The 27,343-nt window shown below is 48.6% G+C and overlaps 1 protein-coding gene across 2 annotated transcripts in view; it reads left to right on the forward strand.

Annotated features, from left to right (window-relative positions):
• The window catches only part of LOC147097725 (noelin-2-like), a 421,183-nt gene that overhangs the window by 260,640 nt on the left and 133,200 nt on the right, over positions 1-27,343 (forward strand). The window contains exon 1 of one of the 2 annotated variants that reach the window (XM_085971764.1): positions 1,637-1,999. The exons of the other annotated variant lie outside the window; for it this stretch is intronic. Within the exon in view, the coding sequence (XP_085827890.1) occupies positions 1,862-1,999 (138 nt within the window). The 5' untranslated portion in view covers positions 1,637-1,861. Of the gene's footprint in view, positions 1-1,636; positions 2,000-27,343 lie in introns of those variants that run through there. 2 annotated transcript variants of the gene reach the window in all.

The following is a 27,343-nucleotide window of genomic DNA, read 5'->3' on the forward strand; positions in this document are numbered from 1 at the left end:
ATTGTGGATGTTGGGCCTGTGCGAATCAAGGAAAGAAAGAACTTGCATTTATATAGCGCCTTTCACGACCACAGGACATCCTAAAGCGCTTTACAGCCAATGAAGTACTTTTTGAAGTGTAGTCACTGTTGTAATGTGGGAAACGTGGCAGCCAATTTGCGCACAGCAAACAGCAACGTGATAATGACCAGATAATCTGTTTTTTTAAGTGACGTTGATTGAGGGATATTGGCCAGAATGTTGAGTTTGTCTGTGTGTGGATGTAGGGTGGGTAGATGTTAGGTGTGTGTGTGTGCAGGACAGGTGTATCCGCGCGCATGGGTGACAGTATTGCTCTTCATTGTGATGCACTCTGCGGCGGAATAACAAGCCAACACTGTTTAGGCTCACGCATGTAGAACTGAGTGAGATAGTGGAGAGCTGGTGGTTCCTGTCAGCCCCCAGTGTGATTCCTCACTTTAGGAGGGGTGGAGAATGTGGCGCCTTCAAGTTCGACGAAATCTCTAGCTGCAATTTAGGAACATAGGAACAGGAGGAGGCCATTCAGCCCCTCGAGCCTGTTACCATAGGAACAGGAGGAGGCCCATTCAGCCCCTCGAGCCTGTTACCATAGGAACAGGAGGAGGCCATTCAGCCCCTCGAGCCTGTTGCCATAGGAACAGGAGGAGGCCATGTAGCCCCTCGAGCCTGTTACCATAGGAACAGGAGGAGGCCATTCAGCCCCTCGAGCCTGTTGCCATAGGAACAGGAGGAGGCCATTCAGCCCCTCGAGCCTGTTACCATAGGTACTGGAGGAGGCCATTCAGCCCCTCGGGCTTGTTACCATAGGAACAGGAGGAGGCCATTCAGCCCCTCGAGCCTGTTACCATAGGAACAGGAGGAGGCCATTCAGCCCCTCGAGCTTGTTACCATAGGAACAGGAGGAGGCCATTCAGCCCCTCAAGCCTGTTACCATAGGAACAGGAGACCATTCAGCCCCTTGAGCCTGTTACCATAGGAACAGGAGGAGGCCATTCAGCCCCTCGGGCCTGTTCCGCCGTCATTCAATGAGATCACGCCTGATCTGTATCTTAACTCCATCGACCTGCTTTGGTTCAGTAACCCTTAATACCCTTGCCTAACAAAAATCTCTCGATCACCGTTTTGACATTTTCAATTGACCCCCAGCCTCAACAGCTTTTTAGGGGGAGAGAGTTCCAGATTTCCACTAACCCTTTGTGTGAAGAAGTGCTTCCTGACATCAACCCCTGAACGGCCTGGCTCTAATTTTAAGGTTATGCCCCTTTGTTCTGGACTCCCCCCACCAGAGGAAATAGTTTTTCTCTATTGACCCTATTAACTCCTTTAATCATCTTAAACACCTCAATTAGATCACCCTTTAACCTTCTACACTCGAGGGAATACAAGCCTAGTCTGTGCACCCTGTCCTCATAATTTAACCCTTTTAGCCCTGGTATCATTTAGAAGTGTACAGCGGCAAAGATTCCATCTAATTTTTCACTCAGGGAATATTTCTGGCTTAATCACTCAACAGAGAATCACCCCAACGATATTTGTGTAATACTGGCCAGAACTCAAAGTGTTAACCCCCTCCCTCCTCCCTTTCAGATCAGATCTCTTTGCTTTCTCTCGCCTCTTGCCTGTTCAGGCTGACGTCAGGGTCTGTGAGGACTGTGTGTGTGTGTGTGCGAGAGAGAGAGAGAGAGATGTGATGTGTTCAGGGCTGGTTTTGTTTGGATGGTATAAAGAATCTTGAGGGTTGCATCGATGTGACGGATCAGCCAGGCTGGTCCAGGGGCCACTCCGTCCAGGAACGATATAGACCAGCGGCGAGGCTGGGGGGAATGAAGCAAGGATCAGGATGAGCGTTCCCCTATTGAAAATTGGAGCTGTGCTCAGCACGATGGCCATGGTGACTAACTGGATGTCCCAGACCTTGCCCACTCTGGTGGGACTGAACGGCACCAAACTCAGCTCGTCGGGAAACACCCAGAAAATAGTGAGTGTGTAATTCCTGAACCCTAAAAATCTAGAGATATTTTTTAAAAGTTTATTGCATTGCTGGACTTTCAGAAGTCTGTAGCATTATTAAAACTATCCGTGCTTAAAACAGGATTTTTAGCAAGCTCTCCCAATAATTTATGCTTATGAAGAGATTTCTTAAAGCACTGTAATCTTAAATAAAGATTCCGCGTGTTAGAATTATTCAATGCTTTTTTTAATGATTACCAGCCTAGCAGAAAGATATATATATATATTTTTTTTTAAATCTGAAAGTTGCCTGGTTGCGTATTTCGTGCAGTATCCAGGAAGTGAAATCCCAGGGCTTGGAAATGCCTATCCAGAAAGACATCTGGTCTATCCTGGGTAATGAGGCAATGCCAGGCTTTTCATTATCAAATTAATATCGCTTAACTTTGGGGAAAAAAAAAATATTTTGTGCATTTAAAACCCAGCTTCTACCTGCATGTGTTTCTGTGATGGATTTGTCTGTAATCTGTGGCAATATTACTGCCTCTGCCTCTCAGCAGTTCATTTCTCTCTCTCTCTCTCTCTCTTTCCCTCTGTTACTCCTTTTTCTCCCCGTGTTTTCTTTTTTCTCGTTTCTTCCACCGAGTTCTTCCTTCCTTTCTTCTCCTTTATTTTTCCCTGCCTTTCTCTAATCACCCTCTCTCTATATCTCATTTCTTTCTTCCTGTCCTTCTCAATTCAATTTCTTGTCTCCATCTCTCCAGTCTTTGCTCCACCTCTAATACTTCCTCTCTCCAGTGTTTCTCTTCTCTTTCTCTTCTCTAGTTCGCTCTCTCTCCAGTATTTCTCATCCCTCTGCTCTCTCTCTCTCTCTCTCTCCAGTATTTCTCATCCCTCTGCTCTCTCTCTCTCTCTCTCCAGTATTTCTCATCCCTCTGCTCTCTCTCTCTCTCTCTCTCCAGTATTTCTCATCTCTCTGCTCTCTCTCTCTCTCTCCCTCTCCAGTATTTCTCATCTCTCTGCTCTCTCTCTCTCACTCTCTCCAGTATTTCTCATCTCTCTGCTCTTTCTCTCTCTCTCTCTCTCCAGTATTTCTCATCTCTCTGCTCTCTCTCTCTCTCTCTCTCCAGTATTTCTCATCCCTCTGCTCTCTCTCTCTCACTCTCTCCAGTATTTCTCATCTCTCTGCTCTCTCTCTCTCTCTCTCTCTCTCCAATATTTCTCATCTCTCTGCTCTTTCTCTCTCTCTCTCCAGTATTTCTCATCTCTCTGCTCTCTCTCTCTCCAGTATTTCTCATCCCTCCGCTCTCTCTCTCTCTCTCCAGTATGTCTTATCTCTCTGCGCTCTCTCTCTCTCTCCAGTATGTCTTATCTCTCCGCTTTCTCTCTCTCTCTCTCCAGTATTTCTTATCTCTCTGCGCTCTCTCTCTCGCTCCAGTATTTCTCATCTCTCTGCTCTCTCTCTCTCTCTCCAGTATTTCTTATCTCTCTGCTCTTTCTCTCTCTCTCTCTCCAGTATTTCTCATCCCTCCGCTCTCTCTCTCTCTCTCTCCAGTATTTCTTATCTCTCTGCGCTCTCTCTCCAGTATTTCTCATCTCTCTGCTCTTTCTCTCTCTCTCTCTCCAGTATTTCTTATCTCTCTGCTCTCTCTCTCTCTCTCTCCAGTATTTCTCATCTCTCTGCTCTTTCTCGCTCTCTCTCTCTTCTCCAGTATGTCTTCTCTCTCTCCCAATATTTCCTTTCCTCCATCTTGCTGATATTTCCCCCTCTCTCCAGTATTTCTCTCCTAAATTATTTCTTTCCCTTGCTAATATCTCCTCTCTCCCTCTCTCTCTCCAGTATTTCCCTCCCTCCCTTCCAATATTTAATCCTCTCTCCCTCCAGTATTTCTCTCTCTCTCTCCAGTATTTTCTACCTCCTAATCTCCGGTCTCTTCCACATCAACAAACTACTTTTTAACAAACTGTTACTTTAAATGGTTGTGCATTCACAGGTCAGATGTGCAAGAAAAAAAATCAGATCATAAATTTTAAATTGTGGCATTTGAAAATCAAGGCACCCGTAAGAAATTATAGATTTTTCTCGAGAAAAATCACTATATATTTTGACAAAACTACAGAAGTTCTTAAACCCTCATTTGACATTGAAGCGAAGAGCAAACATTGGCATGAGTGGTGTTTGATGCTTTTGATTCAGGTGTCATTTAAAACCAAGGATTTCAATCCATTTGTATTTAGATTTAGGGATTCATATCTTAACCTCACGACTGTGTGCGGATTTACAGAAATACTAAACGTATGCAGTCTCACTTCCTGCCGTGATACAGTCTCAGGAATGTTCATAAGTTTTCCAAATGATACTGTTTTTGAAGATCATGGGAGGGCAAATTTCCTCTGGTGCGATATATGGCAATAATCAAAATGGATTAAAAAAAAACGGTTTTGCCATGAGGATGAATGTCGCAATTCTCGCCACCCCATCTCCTCCAATATTTGCTATCCCTAATATGTCCGCACCCTCTCCAGTATTACCTTCTCTCAATCTCTCCAGTATTTCCTCTCCGTCTATTCAGTATACGCCTTTTCCTCTCTCTGTTTAATATTTCCTTTCTTTCTTCTCTCTCTCTCTTTATTCTGTATTTTCCAATCTCTCTCTCCAGTATTTCCTCTCTATCTTTAGCATTTCCTTTCTCTCTATTCGGTCGTTCCTTTCTTCTCTCTATCCAGTGTTTCCTCCCTCTCTCTCTCTCTCTCTCTCTCTCTCTCTGGTATTTCTCTTCGATATTTCCTCCCCCTCTTTCCCCTAAGAGTTGCAATGGGAACGGAAAGGCTGGGGCTCACAGAGTCGCTCCAGGCTGTGTGTGAGTGTGACCAGCCTGAGGGAAGGACGCCATGTGTGGGCAGGCAAGGTCTACACACTTAACTCAGTCAATTAGAAAATAAAAACAAAACAAAAAATCTTTGAATACATTCAGTTTGCCTGCATGATCACTCCACTGAGAAGTAATTTCCTGTATGAAGTGCTTTGACAACCTAATGAGGCAAAATGTAAGTGCAAATATATCTTTCAATCATTTAGGGAGGTTGGGAGTTGCATTGATTCCTATCCTGATATCAGAACAACCAGAAAACATTTAATTGATCCATTCACAGTCTAAAACAAAATATTATGCAATGAAATCAATCATCTGTGAAATGATATACAAATTAATATCATTTTTCTCTCTATGTTTTGTAATAACCCTTTTCTCTTGTCAATTTTCTCCTTACCACTTCCCTGTGAAACGTACTGCTTTCAATGGCTCCATTTGCCCTCCCCACTCTATTCATGTGAGCCCAGAGGTGATTGCAGCCAAACCTCATTCTATCCTTACCCATTCATTCGTGTGCACTTTAAGCAAATGGTGCTCGAGGGGGATCAGGAGCAGGAACCCTGGCTGACCATTCTTCCCCCCTCGTTAGCCCGTTGATGCTGACTGTGTGTCGTTTTGGTCTCCTTACCTAAGAAAGGATATACTTGCCATAGAGGGAGTGCAGCGAAGGTTCACCAGACTGATTCCTGGGATGGCAGGACTGTCATATGAGGAGAGATTGGGTTGACTAGGCCTGTATTTACTAGAGTTTAGAAGAATGAGAGGGGATCTCATTGAAACGTATAAAATTCTGACAGGGCTAGACAGACTGGGATGCAGGGAGGATGTTTCCCCTGGCTGGGGGATGTCTAGAACGAGGGGTCACAGTCTCAGGATACGGGGTAGGACATTTAGGACTGAGATGAGGAGAAATTTCTTCACTCAGAGGGAGGTGAACCTGTGGAATTCTCTACCACAGAAGGCTGTGGAGGCCAAGTCACTGAATATATTTAAGAAGGAGATAGATAGATTTCTAGACACAAAAGGCATCAAGGGGTATGGGGAGAGAGCGGGAATATGGTATTGAGATAGAGGATCAACCATGATCATATTGAATGGCGGAGCAGGCTCGAAGGGCCGAATGGCCGACTCCTGCTCCTATTTTTCGGTGTTTTTTTTCCTATGTTTTCTATGACTCCAGTTGTAGCGGCCCCTACTGCCTCCTCGCTGAGATCAGCTAGCTCAGTGCAGACCAGGGATTGACCCAGGGATCTTCCTCATCCATGTGGCTGTGACCGCCACCTCCCCCCCAAATCCTTGGCCAACTGGTCCATTTTCATCGGGTCAGCCTTCTTATGTCAACTGACAACACTCAGCTCTACCTCTGGCTCAGCTCCTCGATCACCAACCTGCGGTCTGATTGCTTGAACAACAACCATTCGTGGAGGAGCTAGGGTTTTTCCTAGTTTAACATTGCCAAGGTCAAAGCCGTTCTATTTGGTTCTCGCAAAAAACTCTGCACCTTAGCCTCCGATTCCATCCCCCAGTCTGGCAGTTCACCAGCTGATGTGCCACCTCAACATCCTGCTTGGCCCCCGAGATGATCTTCAAACCCTATGGACTACCCATCACCAAGACTGACTGTTCCCACTGCCACAACATCACCACATCTCTCTCCCACTCCCCCTGGAATCCTGATCCACACCTCCATCACCTCCCTCACCGTCACCGATGCTAACCTGCCCAGAGTCCAACATGTCACCCTACGGAAACATCAACTGACCCAAAACTCCGCCACCTAGATCCTGCCCTGCACTAGGTCATGATCCACTTGCACCCTTGGTCCTCACCAACTTCCATTGGCACCATCCTCCAAAACAATGAATTAAAATTTCTTGTCTTTGTTACTCCCTCCATGACCTCACCCGACCTGACTCTACAATCTCCTCCAGCCCAATACACCAGACTCTGTTCCACTAACTTTGGTCTCCAATTTCTTCTCCCCTCTTTCTGCTCCACCTTCAGTGGCAGGACCTTAGCCTACATTCTGAAGAAGGAGAAGAAGGAGAAGAAGAAGAAGAAGAAGAAGAAGAAGATTTGCATTTACAGGAAACTCTCTTTTAACTGGCACCTAAATATCCAGAAATCTCTCTTAACCGGCAAAATTCAGGAGTAGGTTCAGGTAAGTTTTACTGTATATTAGTGGCCGTGTAACCGGGGTTCCTGCACTTGTGGCCATCAACAGGGACTCCTGGATCTGTGGCCGTGGAACCGGGGTTCCTGGATCTGTGGCCATGTAACTGGGGTTCCTGGATCTGTTGCCGTGCAACAGGGACTCCTGGATCTGTGGCCGTGGAACCGGGGTTCCTGGATCGGTGGCCATGTAACCGGGGTTCCTGGATCTGTTGCCGTGCAACAGGGACTCCTGGATCTGTGGCCGTGTATGGGGCTCTCGTACCTTGGTAAGTATACCTCTCTGTAATCCGGATTTTTTGATCAACCGGCACCACGCCGGCCCCATCGGTGCCTGATAAAAAAGAGTTTCCTGTATATAGTGCCTTTCACGACCACCGGACGTCTCAAAGTGCTTTATGGCCAATGAAGTACTTTTGAAGTGGAGTCACTGTTGTAATGTAGGAAACGCGGCAGCCAATTTGCACACAGCAAGCTCCCACAAACAGCAATGTGATGATGACCAGATTAATCTATTTTAGTGATGTTGGATGAGGGGTAAATATTGACCAGGACACACATTCTGGAACTGCATCTCTAAACCTCCCTTCCCCCGCCCCCTCGCTACTTCCGCCCACCTACCTCTCTCTCCGAGCTGAGGTGCCCCCCTTCCCCCAACTCTTCTCCCGCTACTTCTCAGCATCCATTTTTTTTTTGCCCTCTGCGAATCATCTCAGGATATTCTATGACATCAAAGGCGCTATAGGAATCACAGAATCACAGAAACCCCACAGTGCAGATAGAGGCCATTTCGGCCCATCGAGCCTGCACCGACACATATCCCACCCTATCCCTGTAACCCCACGTATTTAATCCCCCTAACACTAAGGGTCAATTTATCATAGCCAATCAACCTAACCCGCACATTTTTGGAGTGTGGGAGGAAACCGGAGCACCCGGAGAAAACCCACGCAAACACGGGGAGAATGTGCAAACTCCACACAGACAGTCGCCCGAGGCCGGATTCGAACCCGGGTCCCTGGCGCTGTGAGGCAACAGTGCTAACCACTATGCCACCGTGCAAGATATTGTTGGATAACCTCACCGGGGGGGGGGGGGAGGGGAGAAATTAAACTGGGCAGCAGGTCAGAGGTCAACTAATCCTGCTCATAGAAACATAGAAGATAGGAGCAGGAGTAGGCCGTTCGGCCCCTCGAGCCTGCTCCGCCATTCAATGAGATCATGGCTGATCATCCAAACTCAGTACCCTGTCCCTGCTTTCTCCCCATATCCCTTGATCCCTTTAGCCTTAAGAAATATATCTAACTCCTTCTTGAATATATTTAATGAATTGGCCTCAACTGCCTTCTGTGGTAGAGAATTCCATAGGTTCACCACTCTCTGTGTGAAGAAATTCCTCCTCATCTCAGTCCTAAATGGCTTACCCCTGATCCTTAGGCTGTGACCCCTGGTTCTGGACTCCCCCGCCATCAGGAACATCCTTCCTGCATCTAGTCTGTCTAGTCCTGTTAGAATTTTATAAGTTTCAATGAGATCCCCTCTCATTCTTCTAAACTCCAACAAGTATAAGCCCAATCGACCCAATCTCTCCTCATACGTCATTCCTGCCATCCCAGGTATCAGCCTGGCTCCTTCTGACTCCTCAAAAAATATAACTTTGAAAAGGTTTTGGTGGCCATTTTTATTTTGTTGAGCGGTCCCTTTAAGGACCGCCAGTTAGGCCGCTGGGGCCCCGCTACAACTCGGCGGTGTAAGCGCCGTCCATTTCTATCTGGAGTTGGCATTTGGGGTCCTATGGCCAGGTAGGACCCCGACTTGCAGAGTAAAGTAACAGCCTCATGCCTGTTTCATCCGTTTGCATTCTCGACTTGAATATGGCATCGGGCAGGCCGTGGGCATCAATGGGGCAGCTGAGACGCCCATCCCCCACCCCCATCACCTCCCCCCACCCCCCTCCCATGAGTGAATTTCTCCCCCCTTCCATGAGTCCTGATGGGGAGCTTCCTTTGCTTGGATAGTAAGGATTCCTGGGATGGGGGGATTGCCCTATGAGGAGAGATTGAGTAAACTAGGCCTATATTCTCCAGAGTTTAGAAGAATGAGAGGTGATCTCATTGAGAAGTGTAAAATTCTTACTGGGCTTGACAGGGTAGATGCAGGGAGGATGTTTCCCCTGGCTGGGGAGTCTAGAACCAGGGGTCACAGTCTCAGAATAAGGGGTCGGCCATTTAGGACTGAGATGAGGAGAAATGTCTTCACTCAGAGGCTTGTGAATTTTTGGAATTCTCGACCCCAGAGGGCTGTGGAGGCTCAGTCGTTGAGTATATTCGAGACAGAGATCGATAGATTTTTGAATATTAAGGGAATCAAGGGATATGGGGATAAGGCAGGAAAGTGGAGATGAGGTAGAAGGTCAGCCATGATCTTATTGAATGGCGGAGCAGGCTCGAGGGGCCGAATGGCCGACTCCTGCTCCTAATTCTTATGTTGTTATGAAGCAAATTATTTCTCTGCTACTTCTGCCAATTGTCTCTGTATTCCTGTCCACCTCTTCTCTTCGCTGAGCTTGTGTGAACCTCGTTGAAACTCTTGGTGGCGTCAGTCATGTAGAAGAGTCAGAGACGCCCTGTAATCAAGGATTGGAGCAGCAATCATTTCAAAAAGTGGCCAATTTATTACAGAGCGATTTGCTGGTGAAATGCATTATCTTGTGTGCGGCTTGGGAGAAATGGAGCAAAGGCCTGAGGTCGGGCTTAATATTTTTTTTATGCTTGCAAACTGAAAGAGACCGCCGCGGCAAAAGGTCTGCCTGATGGCATACTCAAGCGGGCATGCGAATGGGCAGATGTCCCATCCACCTGAAACAAGCATCAGGCTACTTTACTCTGCAATGCCGAATCCAGTTAGAAAGGGCAGAGCTTGTGGCTCAGTGGGTCCCACTCCAGGGACTTGAGTACAAAAATATAGGCTGACACTCCCAGTGCAGTGCTGAGGGAGTGCCGCACTGTCGGAGGGGCAGTGCTGAGAGAGCGCCGCACTGTCGGAGGGGCAGTGCTGAGGGAGCGCCGCACTGTCGGAGGGGCAGTGCTGAGAGAGCGCCGCACTGTCGGAGGGGCAGTGCTGAGGGAGCGCCGCACTGTCGGAGGGGCAGTACTGAGAGAGCGCCGCACTGTCGGAGGGGCAGTGCTGAGGGAGCGCCGCACTGTCGGAGGGGCAGTACTGAGGGAGCGCCGCACTGTCGGAGGGGCAGTACTGAGGGAGCGTCGCACTGTCGGAGGGGCAGTACTGAGGGAGTGCCGCACTGTCGGAGGGGCAGTACTGAGGGAGCGCCGCACTGTCGGAGGGGCAGTACTGAGGGAGCGCCGCACAGTCGGAGGGGCAGTACTGAGGGAGCGCCGCACTGTCGGAGGGGCAGTACTGAGGGAGCGCCGCACTGTCGGAGGGGCAGTACTGAGGGAGCAACGCACAGTCGGAGGGGCAGTACTGAGGGAGCGCCGCACTGTCGGAGGGGCAGTACTGAGGGAGCGCCGCACTGTCGGAGGGGCAGTACTGAGGGAGCGCCGCACTGTCGGAGGGGCAGTACTGAGGGAGCGCCGCACTGTCGGAGGGGTAGTACTGCGGGAGCGCTGCACAGTCGGAGGGGTAGTACTGAGGGAGCGCCGCACTGTCGGAGGGGCAGTACAGAGGGAGCGCCATACTGAGGGAGCGCCACACTGTTGGAGGTGCCGCCTTTCAGATGAGACGTTAAACCAAGGCCCCGTCTGTTCTCTCAGATCTTATGACACTATTTCAAAGAAGAGCAGGGGAGTTCTCCCCAGTGTCCTGGGCCAATATTTATCACTAAAACAGATGATCTGATCATTATCACATTGCTGTTTGTGGGAGCTTGCTGTGTACAAATTGGCTGCCGTGTTTCCCACATTACAACAGTGACTACACTTCAAAAAGTACTGCATTGGCTGTGAAGTGCTTTGGGACGTTCGGTGGTCATGAAAGGCGCTGGAGAAACACAAGTCTTTCTTTTCTTTTACACTCCGCCCATTTGTTCATGGAGTCGATTAGCATGCTGGTATTTTACTCCTCTGACAGGAATTGATACTTTTTTTAGTTTCAAATTTTCTCCCGACTTGCAGAAAATGCCCATTCTAAGCTGTGAGGCTATTCAGCTACAGTAGTCATCACAGCTTAGCATCGACACTGTCCTCACCCAATGCACACTTGCATGTTCCACTAAAAAAAGACAGACTTGCATTTATATAGCACCTTTCACAACCTCAGGACATCCCAAAGCTCTTTACAGCCAATGAAGTAATTTTGAAGTGTAGTCACTGTTGTAATGTGGGAAACACAGCAGCCAATTTGCGCACAGCAAGCTCCCACAAACAGCAATGTGATAATAACCGGATAATCTGTTTTAGATGTCGGTTGAGGGATCAATGTTGGCCTGGAGATCGGGAAGATCTGCGGTTTCTATGACAATGCCATTATTGTACGGATAACCGTAGCTGTCGTAAAGACAGCGGGGTTTGATTGACAGCTGGTTGACGGCTGACGTCATATCCGGGGGCGGGATCCGACGCCATCTTGGCCATGCTGCAGGTACTGCACTCGGGGACACAGAGTCAGGACTGAATAAATGGCACTCCACTACAACTGCTTGGGAGACTCGTAATTACGTTATTAAGATAACATTACATGGTACCAGGATTTATAGAACTCACGATAAGGACATACTACAACAATGGAAGGAATAAAACCTCCGGCTAGCCTGCAACTAGAAGGAAATGTGGATGAAAATTGGCGTGTCTTCAAGCAACGCTTTCTTCTCTACCTCACAGCGATTGACGTTTCGACCAGCTCTGGAACACGTAAAGTAACTTTGTTGCTAACAGTGGCTGGCTCGCAGGCAATCGAGCTGTTTAATACATTTATGTTTGCAGCCAAAGATGATAAAAAATGATCTGGACAAGGTGATCGTACGGTTCGACGAATACTGCACTCCAAAAAAGAATGAAACATATGAGAGATTCGTGTTTCGCTCCCGCGTGCAAAAGCAAGGAGAATCCTTTGATTTTTTTTGCCGGACTTGAAAATAAAAGCACAAACATGCAACTTTAGGGACCTGAAGGAATCGATGATACGCGATCAAGTCGTTTTTGGAATGCTCGACAAGAAGGTGAGGGAGAGAATGCTTAGAGACAATGACCTAAATTTGGATGCAGCAGTGAAAATATGTCATGCTAGTGAACTCTCAGCCATGCACACGAAAACTTTCGAAGGGAGCAGCACAGCAGCGGGCGGGAGCGCCCTGGGGCTGAAAAACCTGCCGGTGGATGTGGTACACAAAAGGGACACTAGAGGGCCCATGGAGTTCAAGACGATGACGCCTTACGAATGCAGACGGTGCGGTAATAAACATGTAGCCAGACAGTGTCCTGCTTATGGGAAGAACTGTGCAAAATGTAAAGGCAGGAATCACTTTGCCAAGATGTGTTTTTGGGAAGAGAAAACTGAAGGTTAAAAGACAGTGCATGCTATTGAGACTGAGGAGATAGGAGCAGAGACTTTGTTTGTTGGAATGGTGCAAAATGAGGCAAAACAGGGCAAAAATGCAAATGAAGTGCACTCTGTAGGACCAAAGACTGAAGTTTGGATAGCTCCCTTGCTGGTAAATGGCACCAGTGTTCCCTTTAAGCTAGATACAGGTGCTAAGGCAAACCTCATAAGTTGGAGTGATGCACGGAATCTCAAAGTGCGACCTAAAATACTGAACAAGACAGTGTCTTTGAAGGCATACAATGGACAAAGCTTTGAAACAAAAGGAACGTGTAGGCTGAATGTTAAGGTAAAAAATCACATTCACCCTTTGACCTTTGTTATAGTGCCTGAAGGACATGAGTCACTGTTGGGGGATAAGGCCTGTGTGGATTTGGGCTTGGTAAAACGAGTCTATACTATCAATGAACTGAACAGTGTGCAGAGTGCCCCCCAACAAATCTGACTCATGAGACTATAGCACACAAATATGCAGATGTATTTCAGGGTTTCGGAGCACTGCCCTTTACATACTCCATCAAACTGAGAGAGGATGCACAACCTGTGATTCACGCACCCAGGAGAGTTCAATTCAATTCAATTTCCAATTTCAATTTTATTTGTCACATAACTAAATACAAGAAGTGAAATCCAGTCAGTGAAATGCTTTTTTCTTAACGAGCCGAGCGCACCAAGCAGCAAAGGACACTTAGCTGCCTGGTACGCATGGAGCCTGCAAGGACGGCAGCCATCTTCATCGGCGCCATCACAGTTCCAGTGGCTCTCTGTGAAAAACTGAGGAAAGAGCTAGACCGCATGGAGGGACTAGCTGTCATAAAGAAGATTGAGGAACCGACTGACTGGGTAAATTCCATGGTCTGCGTCAATTCAAAGAAAACTGATAAATTGCGTGTCTGCATGGGTCCCAAGGACCTTAACGCCAATATCAAAAGAGCACTACCAAATTCCAAAGAGGGAGAAGGATATCGTTCGCTTTGAAGGGCCTGAGTCATGGCCTAAAAGAGCCACCGTTCTACAACAGGTCGCCCCCAGGTCATACAGTGTCATGACAGAGAACGGCAATGTGTTTCGCAGAAACAGGAGGCACCTACTGAAAACCACAGAGACCTTTCAGCCTCAGGAGGACAGAGAGGATGATGAGATGAGGGAAATGCCACAAAGAGACGAGATGAGTGAAATGCCACAAAGTGACGAAGGACGCAGTAGTGATAATGTGACAAGGGACCTGTGTGGTACAGACATGAACTTAAGGGATACAACTGGGGTGGTTCAGCAAACACCCGTTCAGCCACGCAGGTCACAGTGCACCAGAAAGCCTGTAGTTAAACTTGACCTGCAGACAGGGATTGATAAGACTGTAAACAGTTAATGGACTCCTGGGTGTGGGTAAGGTTTATACCTACCTGCAATTAGTTCAACGGTGTAGTTACACTGACTGTTTCTATATGATGTTAACAAGTGTTCTATGTGGTATGTTATGTTATGTTGTTACTGTGCTATGGCTTCATTGAAGGGGGAAGATGTACGGATAACCGTAGCTGTCGTAAAGACAGTGGGGTTTGATTGACAGCTGGTTGACGGCTGACGTCATATCCGGGGGCGGGATCCGACGCCATCTTGGCCATGCTGCAGGTACTGTACTCGGGGACACAGAGTCAGGACTGAATAAATGGCACTCCACTACAACTGCTTGGGAGACTCGTTATTAAGATAACATTACAATTATCATGATGCCTTGGTGAGACCACACCTGGAGTACTGTGCACAGTTTTGGTCTCCTTATCTAAGGAAGGATATACTTGCCTTGGAGGCGGTGCAATGAAGGTTCACTAGATTGATTCCTGGGATGAGAGGGTTGTCCTATGAGGAGAGATTGTGTAGATTGGGCCGATACTCTCTGGAGTTTAGAAGAATGAGAGGTGATCTCATTGAAACATACAAGATTCTGAGGGGGATTGACCGGGTAGATGCTGAGAGGCTGTTTCCTCCCTGGCTGGAGAGTCTAGAACTAGGGGGCATAGTCTCAGGATAAGGGGTCGGCCATTTAAGACCGAGATGAGGAGGAATTTCTTCACTCAGAGGGTGGTGAATCTTTGGAATTCTCTGCCCCAGAGGGCTGTGGAGGCTCAGTCATTGAGTATATTCAAGGCTGAGATCGATAGATTTTTGGACTCTAGGGGAATCCAAGGACATGGGGCTCGGGCGGGAGAGTGGAGTTGAGGTTGAAGATCAGCCATGATCTTATTGAATGGTGGAGCAGGCTCGAGGGGCCGTAGGGCCGATTCCTGCTCTTATTTCTTATGTTCTTATGTACAGCTGCCTTTATTATTACATAGATTTATATCGAATCTGCAACACAGAACCAGGCCATTCGGCCCAACTGGTCCGTGCCGGTGTTTGTGCTCCACACGAGCCTCCTCCCACCCCTCTTCATCTCACCCTATCAGGATAACCCTCTATTCCTTTCTCCCTCATGTGTTTATCGAGCCGCCCCTTAAATACCATCTATACTATTCGCCTCAACCACTCCCTGTGGCAGCGAGTTCCACATTCTCACCACTCTCTGGGTTAAGAAGTTTCTCCTGAATTCCCTATTGGGTTTATTGGTGGCTATCTTATATTGTTGGCCCCTAGTTTTGCATTCCCCCACTATCTCTGTATCAATATCATGATGCATCGCTTGTAATGAAACTCAGAAACGTGGCTAGTCCCCCAAAAGAGAGGAGATTGTAGTCTAACACTGCTGTGCGAAGAACTGAGTAAAATATGAATCTAGGGATAGTTCCATCCCCAATGTAATTATTCCTGTTCAAATATATTGAAACTCTATTAAATCGGGGAGGGGGTGGGGGGGAGGGGAATTGGAATAATTTTCTGCAGAAATATTTATAGCGTTAGAGCTGATTTCAAGAAACTCATTTTTAAGTCCACTGCATCTGTCCCAGAGGAAGCTCCTTCAGAGGCCTCAAATTATTCATCTTCAGGCACCAATCTGTTTTATATACCCAATGTTTGCAGTGGCCAGGGTGGATTTAAAATCGAATAAAGAGATCACATCTCTTTCGTGTTGTCCTCTGCGTCATGCCGAGCCAATAATGCTCTTGAAATGAGGTCAATCACAGTGAGGATGGTAATATTACAGTTTCCAGCTGCAATTTTTGCCTTTATTCGTGATGCGAGAGAGCGTGGAAATACTTCAGATTCTCTTAGTGTGTCAGCTGTGGCTCAGTGGGCAGCACCCCCGCCTCTGAGTCAGGAGGTTGTGGGTTCAGTCCCACTCCAGGGACTTGAGCACATAAAGCTAGGCTGACACTCCCAGTGCAGGTACTGAGGGAGTGCTGCACTGTCAGAGGGGCAGTACTGAGGGAGTGCTGCACTGTGGGAGGTGCCGTCTTTCGGATGAGACGTTAAACCGAGGCCCCGTCTGCTCTCTCAGGTGGATGTAAAAGATCCCACGGCCACTATTTTGAAGAAGATCAGGGGAGTTCTCCCCGGTGTCCTGGGCCAATATTTATCCCTCAACCAACATCACTAAAACTGATTATCTGGGTCATTATCACATTGCTGTGTGTGGGAGCTTGCTGTGCGCAAATTGGCTGCCGCGCTTTCCTACATCACAACAGTGACAACACTTCAAAAAAAAAATACTTCATTGGCTGTAAAGCGCTTTGGGACATCCAGTGGTCGTGAAAGGCGCTATAGAAAGGCAAGTCTTTCTTCTTCCTCGTGTGTCTTTCTCCCCATCTCTCCTGAGGTCGCTGCCTCTTTTCTGGGGTACGGTTCCACAGGCCTTGCCGACCCTCATCGAAGGGGCTGGCATTCGCCTTGGAGCCCGGACACTCAGGCCTCGGTTCTCTGATTGTAACGACGTTAGTAACCCATTAAACGATTGGGTTGCAATCAGATAACCTCGCACCGAGCATCAGCAGGCTCTTTCAGGGCATCTCCACCTCTTCTCACCCAATTCCTACCCATGCTCAGTTCTTTCACCAGGAATCACTTGCTAGCAATCAGGAGCAGGGGCTCTAGCAGTATCCCCCCCCTCATCGCAGCACCCCAATTACTGCCCTTCCATGGATTGGAGAACTCAAACCTGTGCAAGAATCGAATCTTCTGGCTCCCATAACTTGGTCCCACACCAGGTGGTGCCTCTGTCCACCAGGCCACTCGGGGGGAGGTCTACTCCAGGTTTCAGAAACTTGAGTGCGAGATGGCCCTCATTAAACCAGCTCTACTCGTTCTTTGCCGTGGCCCGGGAACCAAACTCGCTGGAACACAGTGATCCAGAATGTTTAACAGAAGGGGAGGGGCGCTGAAACGCATCAGCGCGATGTGGAGCGGCCGCGTACCGCTCCGGTGCTACCACTCTTTACGCCCCCCCGACACCGCCCCAAGAGGAAGTGAAGCGCCCGAGATAGCGCTCCGTTTCCACCTCGGGGCGGTGTGATGAAATAACTCTGTGTTCTGGCATTTGTATTGTCTGTTGTTGTTGTATTTGTTAATGTCTGGAATGTTCTACAGATGTAACCACTAATGCTCCTCCCTAGCCCCGCCCCTCTGGATCCTCCGGATTGGTGTGAGTCTTACTCATAAGGGCTGGGTCGGTGATGAATGATGGCTGCCTTGTGTTAACTCGATGCCATGTTCTTACTTAATAAAGCCTTTAGTTTTAAGCTTTAACCTCTTGGATTCAGGCAGTTATTTGGCACATCAGGCAGTAAGCCGAATTTAGCAGCTGGGGCGATACTTCCTGTGCCGAGCGCTAAATCTCCGGCGATAATTCGGTTACCGCCTCCAGCCGGGACGTAACCGAAATTCGCCCCCATAGTACCGTAACATGTCTTTCAAGATGTCACAAAGTGCTTCTCAACCAACCAATTACTTTGGACTGCAGTGGCTGTTGCTAGGTGATTGCGGCAGCCATTTTGCCCACAGCAAGATCCAATGAACAGTAACGTGACGAATGACTTGCTGATATATTATTGATGTTGTTGGTTGAGGGGGAATGTTGGGCAGGAATCTGGGAGAACTTCCCGCTTTTATTCAAATTAGAAGGATGTGCAACACGGGTGCAGAGTCACTGAGTAAGAAAGACTCGTATCGTGTCTCTTACCGCCTCAGGAAGTCCCAAAGAGCTTTGGAGCCAAGCACTTTTTGAGCTGTTTCAATGTAGGAAACACAGCAGCCAATTTGCGCACAGCAAGGTCCCTGGTAATGATAACAACATGATGATCTGTTTTAGTGAGGGTGGTTGGGGGACAAATATTGGTCCAGGACACCGGGGAGAACTCCCTCTCTCCCTTCAAATAGTGGCCGTGGGATCTGTTACATCCACCTGAGAGGGCAGATGGGGCCTCGGTTTAACGTCTCGTCCGAAAGACGGCACCTCCGGCAGTGCAGCACTCCCTCAGTACTGCTTCTCCGACAGTGCAGCACTCCCTCAGTACTGCCCCTCCGACAGTGCGGCACTCCCTCAGTACTGCCCCTCCGACAGTGTGGCGCTCCCTCAGTACTGCCCCTCCGACAGTGCGGCACTCCCTCAGTACTGCCCCTCTGACAGTGCGGCGCTCCCTCAGTACTGCCCCTCTGACAGTGTAGCGCCCCCTCAGTACTGCCCCTCCGGCAGTGCAGCACTCCCTCAGTACTGCCCCTCCGACAGTGCGGCGCTCCCTCAGTACTGCCCCTCCGGCAGTGCGGCGCTCCCTCAGTACTGCCCCTCCGACAGTGCGGCGCTCCCTCAGTACTGCCCCTCCGACAGTGCGGCGCTCCCTCAGTACTGCCCCTCCGGCAGTGCAGCACTCCCTCAGTACTGCCCCTCCGACAGTGTGGCGCTCCCTCAGTACCGCCCCTCCGGCAGTGCAGCACTCCCTCAGTACTGTCCCTCCGACAGTGCAGCACTCCCTCAGTACCGCCCCCACCAACAGTGCGGCACTCCCTCAGTACTGCCCCTCCGACAGTGTGGCACTCCCTCAGTACTGCCCCTCCGACAGTGTGGCACTCCCTCAGTACTGCCCCTCCGACAGTGCAGCACTCCCTCAGTACTGCCCCTCCGACAGTGCAGCACTCCCTCAGTACTGCCCCTCCGACAGTGCGGCACTCCCTCAGTACTGCCCCTCCGACAGTGCGGCGCTTCCTCAGTACTGCCCCTCCGACAGTGTGGCACTCCCTCAGTACTGCCCCTCCGACAGTGTGGCACTCCCTCAGTACTGCCCCTCCGACAGTGTGGCACTCCCTCAGTACTGCCCCTCCGACAGTGTGGCACTCCCTCAGTACTGCCCCTCCGACAGTGTGGCATTCCCTCAGTCCTGCCCCTCCAGCAGTGCAGCATTCCCTCAGTACTGGCACTGGCAAGTGTCGGCTCAGACTTTGTGCTCCAAGTCTCTGGATGGGGCTCGGAGGCGAGCGGGCTTCCCTTTGAGCCACGGCTGACATCTAGCAGTTGCTGTTGGTGCAACAACTTTAGGGTCAAAAAATACTTAGTAAATCTTTCTGAGACATTTTGAAAGTTCCTTGTTATTCAACAGTCATGCTTGCTCTGCGATCAATAGCGACAGAACTAGGACCATTCAGATGTCTGTTTAATCCTCAGCCACCTTGGATGCTTCTGACCTCTGATTGATTGGCTGGCATACGGTTAGAATCTTCTAATAAGATGTTTCCTTTGGTGTTGCTTTTCTCTCCTGCCCAGTTATCAGCGAACAAGGAATGATGGAGTTTTTCCCATTAAAGAAAGACTTGCATTTCTATAGCCGGGCGTCTCAAAGCGCTTTACAGCCAATGAAGTACTTTTGGAGTGCGGTCATTATTCAGCAGTCGGCCATCTTTTGATACTTGGGGCTGATAGCTTTCACTGATTGAGAAGTTTTTTCTTAATGGAATTGTTCAGTGTTATCAGGTGAACAATCAATAAGAGAGGCAGGGTGTGCCAAAAAAGCTTGGCAACTAATGAATTGCTGTCGGCGTAACTGTTTTGCCGCAGGCCAGTGTGGCAGGCGATTTGTGCATAGCACCCACAGGCACCAAGGGAGATAAATGACCAGATAATCTGCTTAGACAACACTTGCTCAAAGATGAATGTTGACCAAGGTACCAGGAGAGCTCACTGCTCTGCTTTGAATACTTTCCAATGGATCTTTAACATTTACCAGCCAATGAATTGTAGTCCTCTTTCCACCATCTACAAGGCAGAAGTCAGGAGTGTGATGGAATACTCTCCACTTGCCTGGATGAGTGCAGCTCCAACAACACTCAAGAAGCTCGACACCATCCAGGACAAAGCAGCCCGCTTGATTGGCACCCCATCCACCACCTTAAACATTCACTCCCTCCACCACCGGCGCACCGTGGCTGCAGTGTGTACCATCTACAAGATGCACTGCAGCAACTCGCCAAGGCTTCTTCGGCAGCACCTCCCAAACCCGCGACCTCTTCCACCTAGAAGGTCAAGGGCAGCAGGCACATGGGAACACCACCACTTCCAAGTTCCCCTCCAAGTCACACACCATCCTGACTTGGAAATATATCAGCCGTTCCTTCATCGTCGCTGGGTTAAAATCCTGGAACTCCCTCCCTAACAGCACTGTGGGAGCACCTTCACCACACGGACTGCAGCAGTTCAAGAAGGCGGCTCACCACCACCTTCTCAAGGGGCAATTAGGGATGGGCAATAAATGCTGGGCCTTCCCAGCGACGCCCACATCCCGTGAATTAATAAATAAAAAAATCGCTCTGTAAGGAACATGGCAGCCAATTTAAAAACAGGAAGATGCCATTAACAGCAATGAGATAAATGTCCAGATAATCTGTTTCTTTAGTGATGATTGAGGGATAAATAATATTCTCCCTTGCTCTTCTTCAAAATAGTGCCGTGGGATCTTTTCCATCCACCTGAGAGAGCAGACGGGGCCTCGGTTTAACGTCCGATCTGAAAGACGACACCTCCGACAGTGCACTCAAGTTTCAGCCTAAGTTGTGTCCCCGAGTTCCAGCGAGCAAAGCTTGAACCCACGACCTTCTACCTCGGAGGTGCAAGTGGCACCAAGTGAGCGAAGCTGACATCGAGTATTTTTCGCTATTGTCAGCAGTAAAGTGGTGAGCTAGACATTGCCTGAGGCCCTGGCAGCAGTGCAGGAAAAGGGAAACCAATCCTGGGGCCATATGAACCATGAGAGGAGGCAAGCTGGGATTGTCTGCCGTGGAGCAGAGAGGGCTGGGGGCTCGAGGGGAGAGATGCCATTCAAGATCCTTCAGGGAACAGATCAATTAAACCTTGACCCTCTGTGTGAGGTTGCCACAAACTCTCAAACCAGGGGACACCAGCTCAGGGTTTGCAGAGGGAAAGCGCATAAACAGGTAGATTGAACTACTTTGCTCAGAGAGTGCCGGACCAATATCCGGCGCAGACTGCCCAGGCATGCAGACAGTGTTATCAAAACTTACGGTAGAATTGGATAGATACTTAGGGGGGAAAAAATTCAGTTGTTTGCGCCTCCCGTTAGCACTTAAGAGGGCGCTAATGGGGCGCAAAGCAACTAGCGCCCGGGCGCGGCGATGTTTGTGCCACTCGTGAAATTAACTAGACATTTTGCGGCGGCGCTAAACACTACCGCCACGATCTCCTGCGCCGGCAGATCGTGACGTCAGTCGAGTGCGCAACGCCCCGGTAGCGCCCCGGATCGGATATCGAGTGGCGCCCCCTGCCTTACCGCCTGCCGCTAGCAACGACAGGTTGAGGGGAGCGTTTTGCAGTCAGAAAGGGACTGGGGGAGCGCTATTTAAAGGCGACCGCTTCCTACCTTTTTTTGTTGGTGACATTTTTGCACCACGCATTCTGAGAGAGAGAGAGAGAGACTTCTGGAGAGATTCAACACTGTGTGAAGGAGTTTTGAGTACTGAGCAGCACTTTGCAGGTTCATTTTGATTTGCCCTTCCTTGCTTCGCCAGCGCTCTGAGGTAGCGCCTCGCTCCTCGGCCTTTGCGCCTTAAGACAGGTGTGAAGCGCCTGATTTAGCGCTCCAATCACCTCCAGGGGCGATAAAAGCCAAGTTTGCTGTCGGAGGCGATAATTAGCGCCAGGCGCTAAACTTTGCGCACGGCCGATAATGGCACCCCAAACGGGGCGATACTGAACTTTTCCCCCTTGGAGTTGGCGATTGTGGGATATGGATTTTTCGGACTGACGAGTCTGTTCTGGTTCTATGCTCTCCCATGTTCTTAGCATTGGGGGGCATTGTTGGCCCAAGCTTTTAAAACCCACCCACTCTTCGTTTAGCTCACCTTCTCGCCTACTTTAGTGTCCTGTGCTGTCAGCAGCTAGGTTTGTCTTTCCAAACACTTTTGCAATGTCCGGCACGATGCTGTCATGGAAGTCTGCAACAACAACAGCAACTTGCATTTATACAGCGCCTTTAATGTAGTAAAACGTCCCAAGGCGCTGCACAGGAAAGCTACCAGACAAAATTTGACACCGAGCCACATGAGATGTTAGGCCAGGTGACCAAAAGCTCGGTCAAAGAGGCAGGTTTTAAGACGTGTATTAAAGGAGGAGAGAGAGAGAGAGAGGTTTAGGGAGGGAATTCCAGAGCTCGGGGCCCGGGCAGCTGAAGGAACGGCCCGCCAATGGTGGAGCGATTGGAAATCGGGGATGGGCAAGTGGCCAGAATTGGAGGAGCGCAGAGATCGCGGAGGCTTGTAGGGCTGGAGGACAATCCAGGGCCAGCTCCCCCAGTGACTCCGACGGTAAATTCAGGGAGTAGCTGATTGGGGCAGAAGAGGGAGATCCCAAATTTGATCCATGGTCTTCTGTTGAGTTAGCTGAACCTGAAGCAGTGGGACATTAGGGACAGGGTACTGAATTTGGATGATCAGCCATGATCGCATTGAATGGCGGAGCAGGCTCAAGGGGCCGAATGGCCTACTCCTGCTCCTATCTTCTATGTTTCTAATACAGTTGCCCTTGGGACACCCTATTTGATAGGATAATAATCAACTTTTGCTGATCACAGTTGTGAGCTCCGCTGGAAAACACAAGTCTGTGGATGTCAGGTAAGGGCGGGATTGAGCTTGGCTGTAATACCCCATATGGCCAATTGGGGCAGCAAGCTCCCACTCCTGAGCATTGGAATCTCCTGCTAAATCCCATTGGGCTGGCGAGACTGGAGAAGCTGGGAGTGTTCTTAGAGCAGAGGAGGTTGAGGGGAGATTTAGTAAGAGATGTTCAAAATCATGAGGGATTTTGATGGAATAAATAAGGAGAAATTGGTTCCAGTGGCAGGAGGGTCAGTAACCAGAGGTCACTGATTTAACTTAATTGGCAACAGAGCCAGAGGTGGAGATGAGGAGACGATATATTTACGCAGCGAGTTGTTGTGATCTGGAACGCGCTGCCTGAAAGGGCGGTGGAAGCAGTTTCAATAGTAACTTTCAAAAGGGAATTGGATAAATATTTGAAAAGGAAAAATTTGCAGGGCTCCGGGGAAAGAGCAGGGGGAGCGGGACTAATTGGAGAGCTCTTTCAAAGAGCCGGCACAGGCAGGATGGGCCGAATTGTCTCTTGCTGTGCATTGAGATTCTGCGACTAATTAGCTTCACTCATGAGGAATGGTCTCCAGTGGGTGGGCTTGAGGGGGGCGGGGGCTGATCGGCGGCCATAGAGTCCCACCTCAGCATGAGCCGAGAGTCTTGAGAGGATTTGGAGAAGATCGGAGGGCGCAGTGAAATATCCAGTGCTGAGAAGAATCTGTTTGGTTTAAAAAAAAATACTGACAATTGAATAAAATTGAGATCGGCTTGCTGAGGGCAGACAGACCCGGGCCCAGATCCGGGCGGTTCTGTTCCAAGTGGTCTCGCCTACATGCCAAATGAACTAAGGCCGCACAGCAGAAGGGAGTGGCTGAAAGCTGTAACAAGCGTGAAGACTGCACGAAGCATTTGTTAAATATGTCTTTTTGGCCCAGCCAGGAGATCCTCCAAGTGTCAGTGCGAGCTGCAGTCAGCCTCGCTGCTACTCAGCAATATTCAGACTAATTGGCGTGAGCAGTGGTCCCATATTAACAGGGATTCCTGTACGCTACAGGGAATGAGTTAAGACAGGTTAATGAAAATATTCCAATCATAACATCCGTGTGGTTTAAGCTCCTGTCGTTTCAAAATGATTTCCTTGTGCTCCCAGTATCTTAAGCAGGATATCACCGACTGATTAGGACATGTATCTCTTGACTGGAATATTGGCTGTGCCCATAATTTATACAGTGTGGGCACAAGCGTGGTGTTAATGTACAATATTCTTATGAATTTCATTTGCCTGTCATGAAACTTAACACATCCATTAAAATTCTGGTGCAGTAAACTAATATCGCAGTTTCATTTCACCCCTGTGTTTTCCCTGATGATTTTATATATGAATGCAATTAGAAGCTTACAGGAAAAACAAATCAGTGGAATAACTACATTAAGAAAAGTGATTGCTGGAAATACACAGCAGATCTAATGGTATCTGTGCAGAGCTCAGATCGGTTAAAGGTGTTGAGTCATAGAGTCATAGAGTTTTACAGCACAGAAAGAGGCCCTTCGGCCCATCGTGTCTGCGCCGCCCATCCATCCCTGTCCAGTCTAATCCCATTTTCCAGCATTTGGTCCATAGCCCTGTATGCAATGGCATTTCAAGTGCTCATCCAAATACTTCTTGAATGTTGTGAGGGTTCCTGCCTCTACCACCCTATTAGGCATTGAGTTCCACATTCCAACCACCCTCTGGGTGAAAAAGTTCCTCCTCAAATCCCCTCTAAATCTCCTGCCCCTTACCCTGAATCTATGCCCCCTTGTTATTGACCCCCCTACTAAGGGGAAAAGTTCCTCTTTATCTACCCTATCTATGCCCCTCATCATTTTGTACACCTCAATCAGGTCCCCCCTCAGCCTTCTTTGCTCCAAGGAAAACAACCCCAGCCTGTTTAGTCTTTCTTCATAGCTGAGGCGCTCCATCCCAGGTAACATCCTGGTGAATCTTCTCTGCACCCTCTCCAAAGCAATCACATCCTTCCTATAGTGAGTGTAACCCTTCCTCAGAACTCCCCAGTGAAAACCCGCAGCGCGCAGTAATAAGTTAAGAATCTGTTTGGAGACGTGACTGGCAGCAAACCAATGTTGTCCTAAGCCTGGGACATCAACAGTACAAAGAAAAGAAAGAAATATAGAATGATACAGCACAGAAGGAGGCCATTCGGCCCATCGTGCCTGTGCCGGCTCTTTGAACGAGCTCTCCAATTAGTCCCACTCTCCCGCTCTTTCCCCACAGCCCTGCAAATTTTTCCTTTTCAAGTATTTATCCAATTCCCTTTTGAAAGTTACTGTTGAATCTGCTTCCACCGCCCTTTCAGGCAGCGCGTTCCAGATCACAACAACTCGCTGCGTTAAAAATGATTCTCCTCCTCGCCCCACTCTGGTTCTTTTGCCAATTACCTTAAATCTGTGTCCTCTGATTACTGACCCTCCTGCCAGATTCTTCTTTTGTACTCTTTCAAAACCCTTCACGATTTTGAATACCTTTATCAAATCTCACTCTGCCTTTCTCAGCTCTAAGGAGAACAGAGAAAGAAAGAAATATAAGCACAAAGCTGGAAGGAAGAAATATGAGCATAAATAAGACCGAGTTATCACAGTTCAGGGGCCATCTCTGGTCCAATTTGTGCTTGTATGTCTTATTAGTTGATTTCCTGTGGTGTGGCAAAGGAGCTTTAGAGAGCGAGGGATAATTGGACCATTGCTTTACTGGTTTAGTGGTAGTTCAGTACTTTGTCATTATTGTTCTGTACGGGGCTACCCTGTTATTATTTATAGTTAAATAACAAAACTTAGGGCAGTTGTGAAGCAAAGCAGAGTTGTTTGGAGTGCAGGAGTTTTGCTGTAGGACTGGCTGAGGAGCTGGAGATGTGAAACTGAGGTGCTACAGCACCACCTCTGTCAGGATGGCGTAATTACAGCATGACCTGTTTACATAAGCAGTTTCCATAATACAGGAAACTCTCGTTTAAACGGCATCTAAATATCTGGAATGCTCTATTAACCGGCAAAATTCATACTCCAAAAACAGCACCTCAATAACCGGAAATGTTGCCGAGTCCGAGTCCGAGTCTCCCGCGGTGGCTGAGTTAGTCAGTGGGGGTAGTTCTCCAAACTGCCACTACTCAGCTTCTTGGCGCTGTCGGAAGTCCGAACACCTCAACAACAGGAGTCTGACTCTCCCGCGCTGCCAGAAAGTACCCAATTACTGTATACTGCACATTTCTTGATTTTTTTAATTTTTGTTTGTTAAAGGTAGCCTCGGTAGATAACCCTCTCCGTCATCCGGAATTTTTAATCAACAGCAACATCCCGGTCCCATCGGTGCCGGATACCAAAGAGTTTCCTGTAAATGAGGACAGAGAAAGTTTTAATGAAAATAAAGTTGGCACACAAGTGTGACTAAAGTGCGGCGAAAGGAAGTAAAGTTCTGTAGGCAGGAAGTGCCCAAAGATGAAAGATGTTTTTTAATAAGTTAGAGATTTTGTTTGTTTGCCCTGTCTGAATGTTATACACCAGGAGGGTTGGAAAAGGCTGTTTTTATCACTGTTTCCTCATTGGTGGATCAGTCCTAAATCACAACATGATATTCTGTTAGTATCAGCAATGCGAGATGAATGGAAAGTTAACGGGTACGTGGATTTTAAGCACCGGATGTGTGACCTCTGGAGCTCCATAGTGCCTACCTACACGGCTTGGAGAGGCGAGGAGCTCGGTGATGCCCCCCTCCCCGGCTGGCTTAAGCCAACGCACCTTTTGTCCGGCTACAAAGGGGCAGCAGTGGTCTGTACCGCACTTCCCACCGACAGAGCGTTGCCAACCCCGGTTGGGCATATTCCTGGAGATTTCACCACACGACCTCCCACCTCCAACGGCACCGCCCCCACTCTCCTGCCATTGGTCACCCGACATGCCCTCACAGGGCGCCGCCTCCCTGCACCAATCGGAAAGCGAACCAACATCACGACGCGATTGGATGACTCTTGGCTGTCAGTCGGACAGCCTTTTTACTTTTAAACCCATCCGCAATATTTTTATATATCAATTAAACAAGTGTTCAAAGAAAATGGAAAGAAACACTTTTTTTTTAACGCCCCTGTGATTTTACTCCCAGGTTTTTTTTTCGCCGCCATGTCCCAAAGATTAATCTTCAATTCCGAGAGTCGGCAACTCTTTGGGCCGAAGGTCCACAGCGGGAAAAGTAAAATTATAATCTTGGGCAAAACAAAACTGCATTGCTGCGATATCTTTTGCTATCTGGACAGTGTGTAGCTGGTTGCTGAGTCTCTGTCTGTGCTCTGGCTGCTTATCTATAGGCAGAGGAGGAGATGGCATTCCCGCAGATGGAAAAGTGCGGATTATATTGGGCAAAACCGGCAGAGAAAACCACACTTAGAAATCAGTAAGCACCTTCTTCAAATTTTCCCTTTAGGCTGCCGATAGTTAAGCTTTGGATTGCACTGTTTAAATGCATCAACATGTCTTCTTTTTTATGATCAATCTGGACTGCTACAGTGTGTGAGCGTGTGTGCCTATATCTCGCGTGTAACTGTCTGCGTCAGTGTATATTGACGTGTGTGTATCCCTCCATGGCCTCCCCCACTCCCTATCTCTTCAACGCCCTCCAGCCCCACAACCCCCCCGAGATCTCCACGCTCCTCCAATTCAGGCCCCTTGAGCATCCCCCGATATCCATCGGTCCACTATTGGCG

The sequence above is a fragment of the Somniosus microcephalus genome, chromosome 31, assembly GCF_052327205.1.
Source record: "Somniosus microcephalus isolate GS21.2 chromosome 31, FLI_Smic_1.0, whole genome shotgun sequence".
In the NCBI taxonomy this organism is placed as follows: domain Eukaryota; kingdom Metazoa; phylum Chordata; class Chondrichthyes; order Squaliformes; family Somniosidae; genus Somniosus; species Somniosus microcephalus.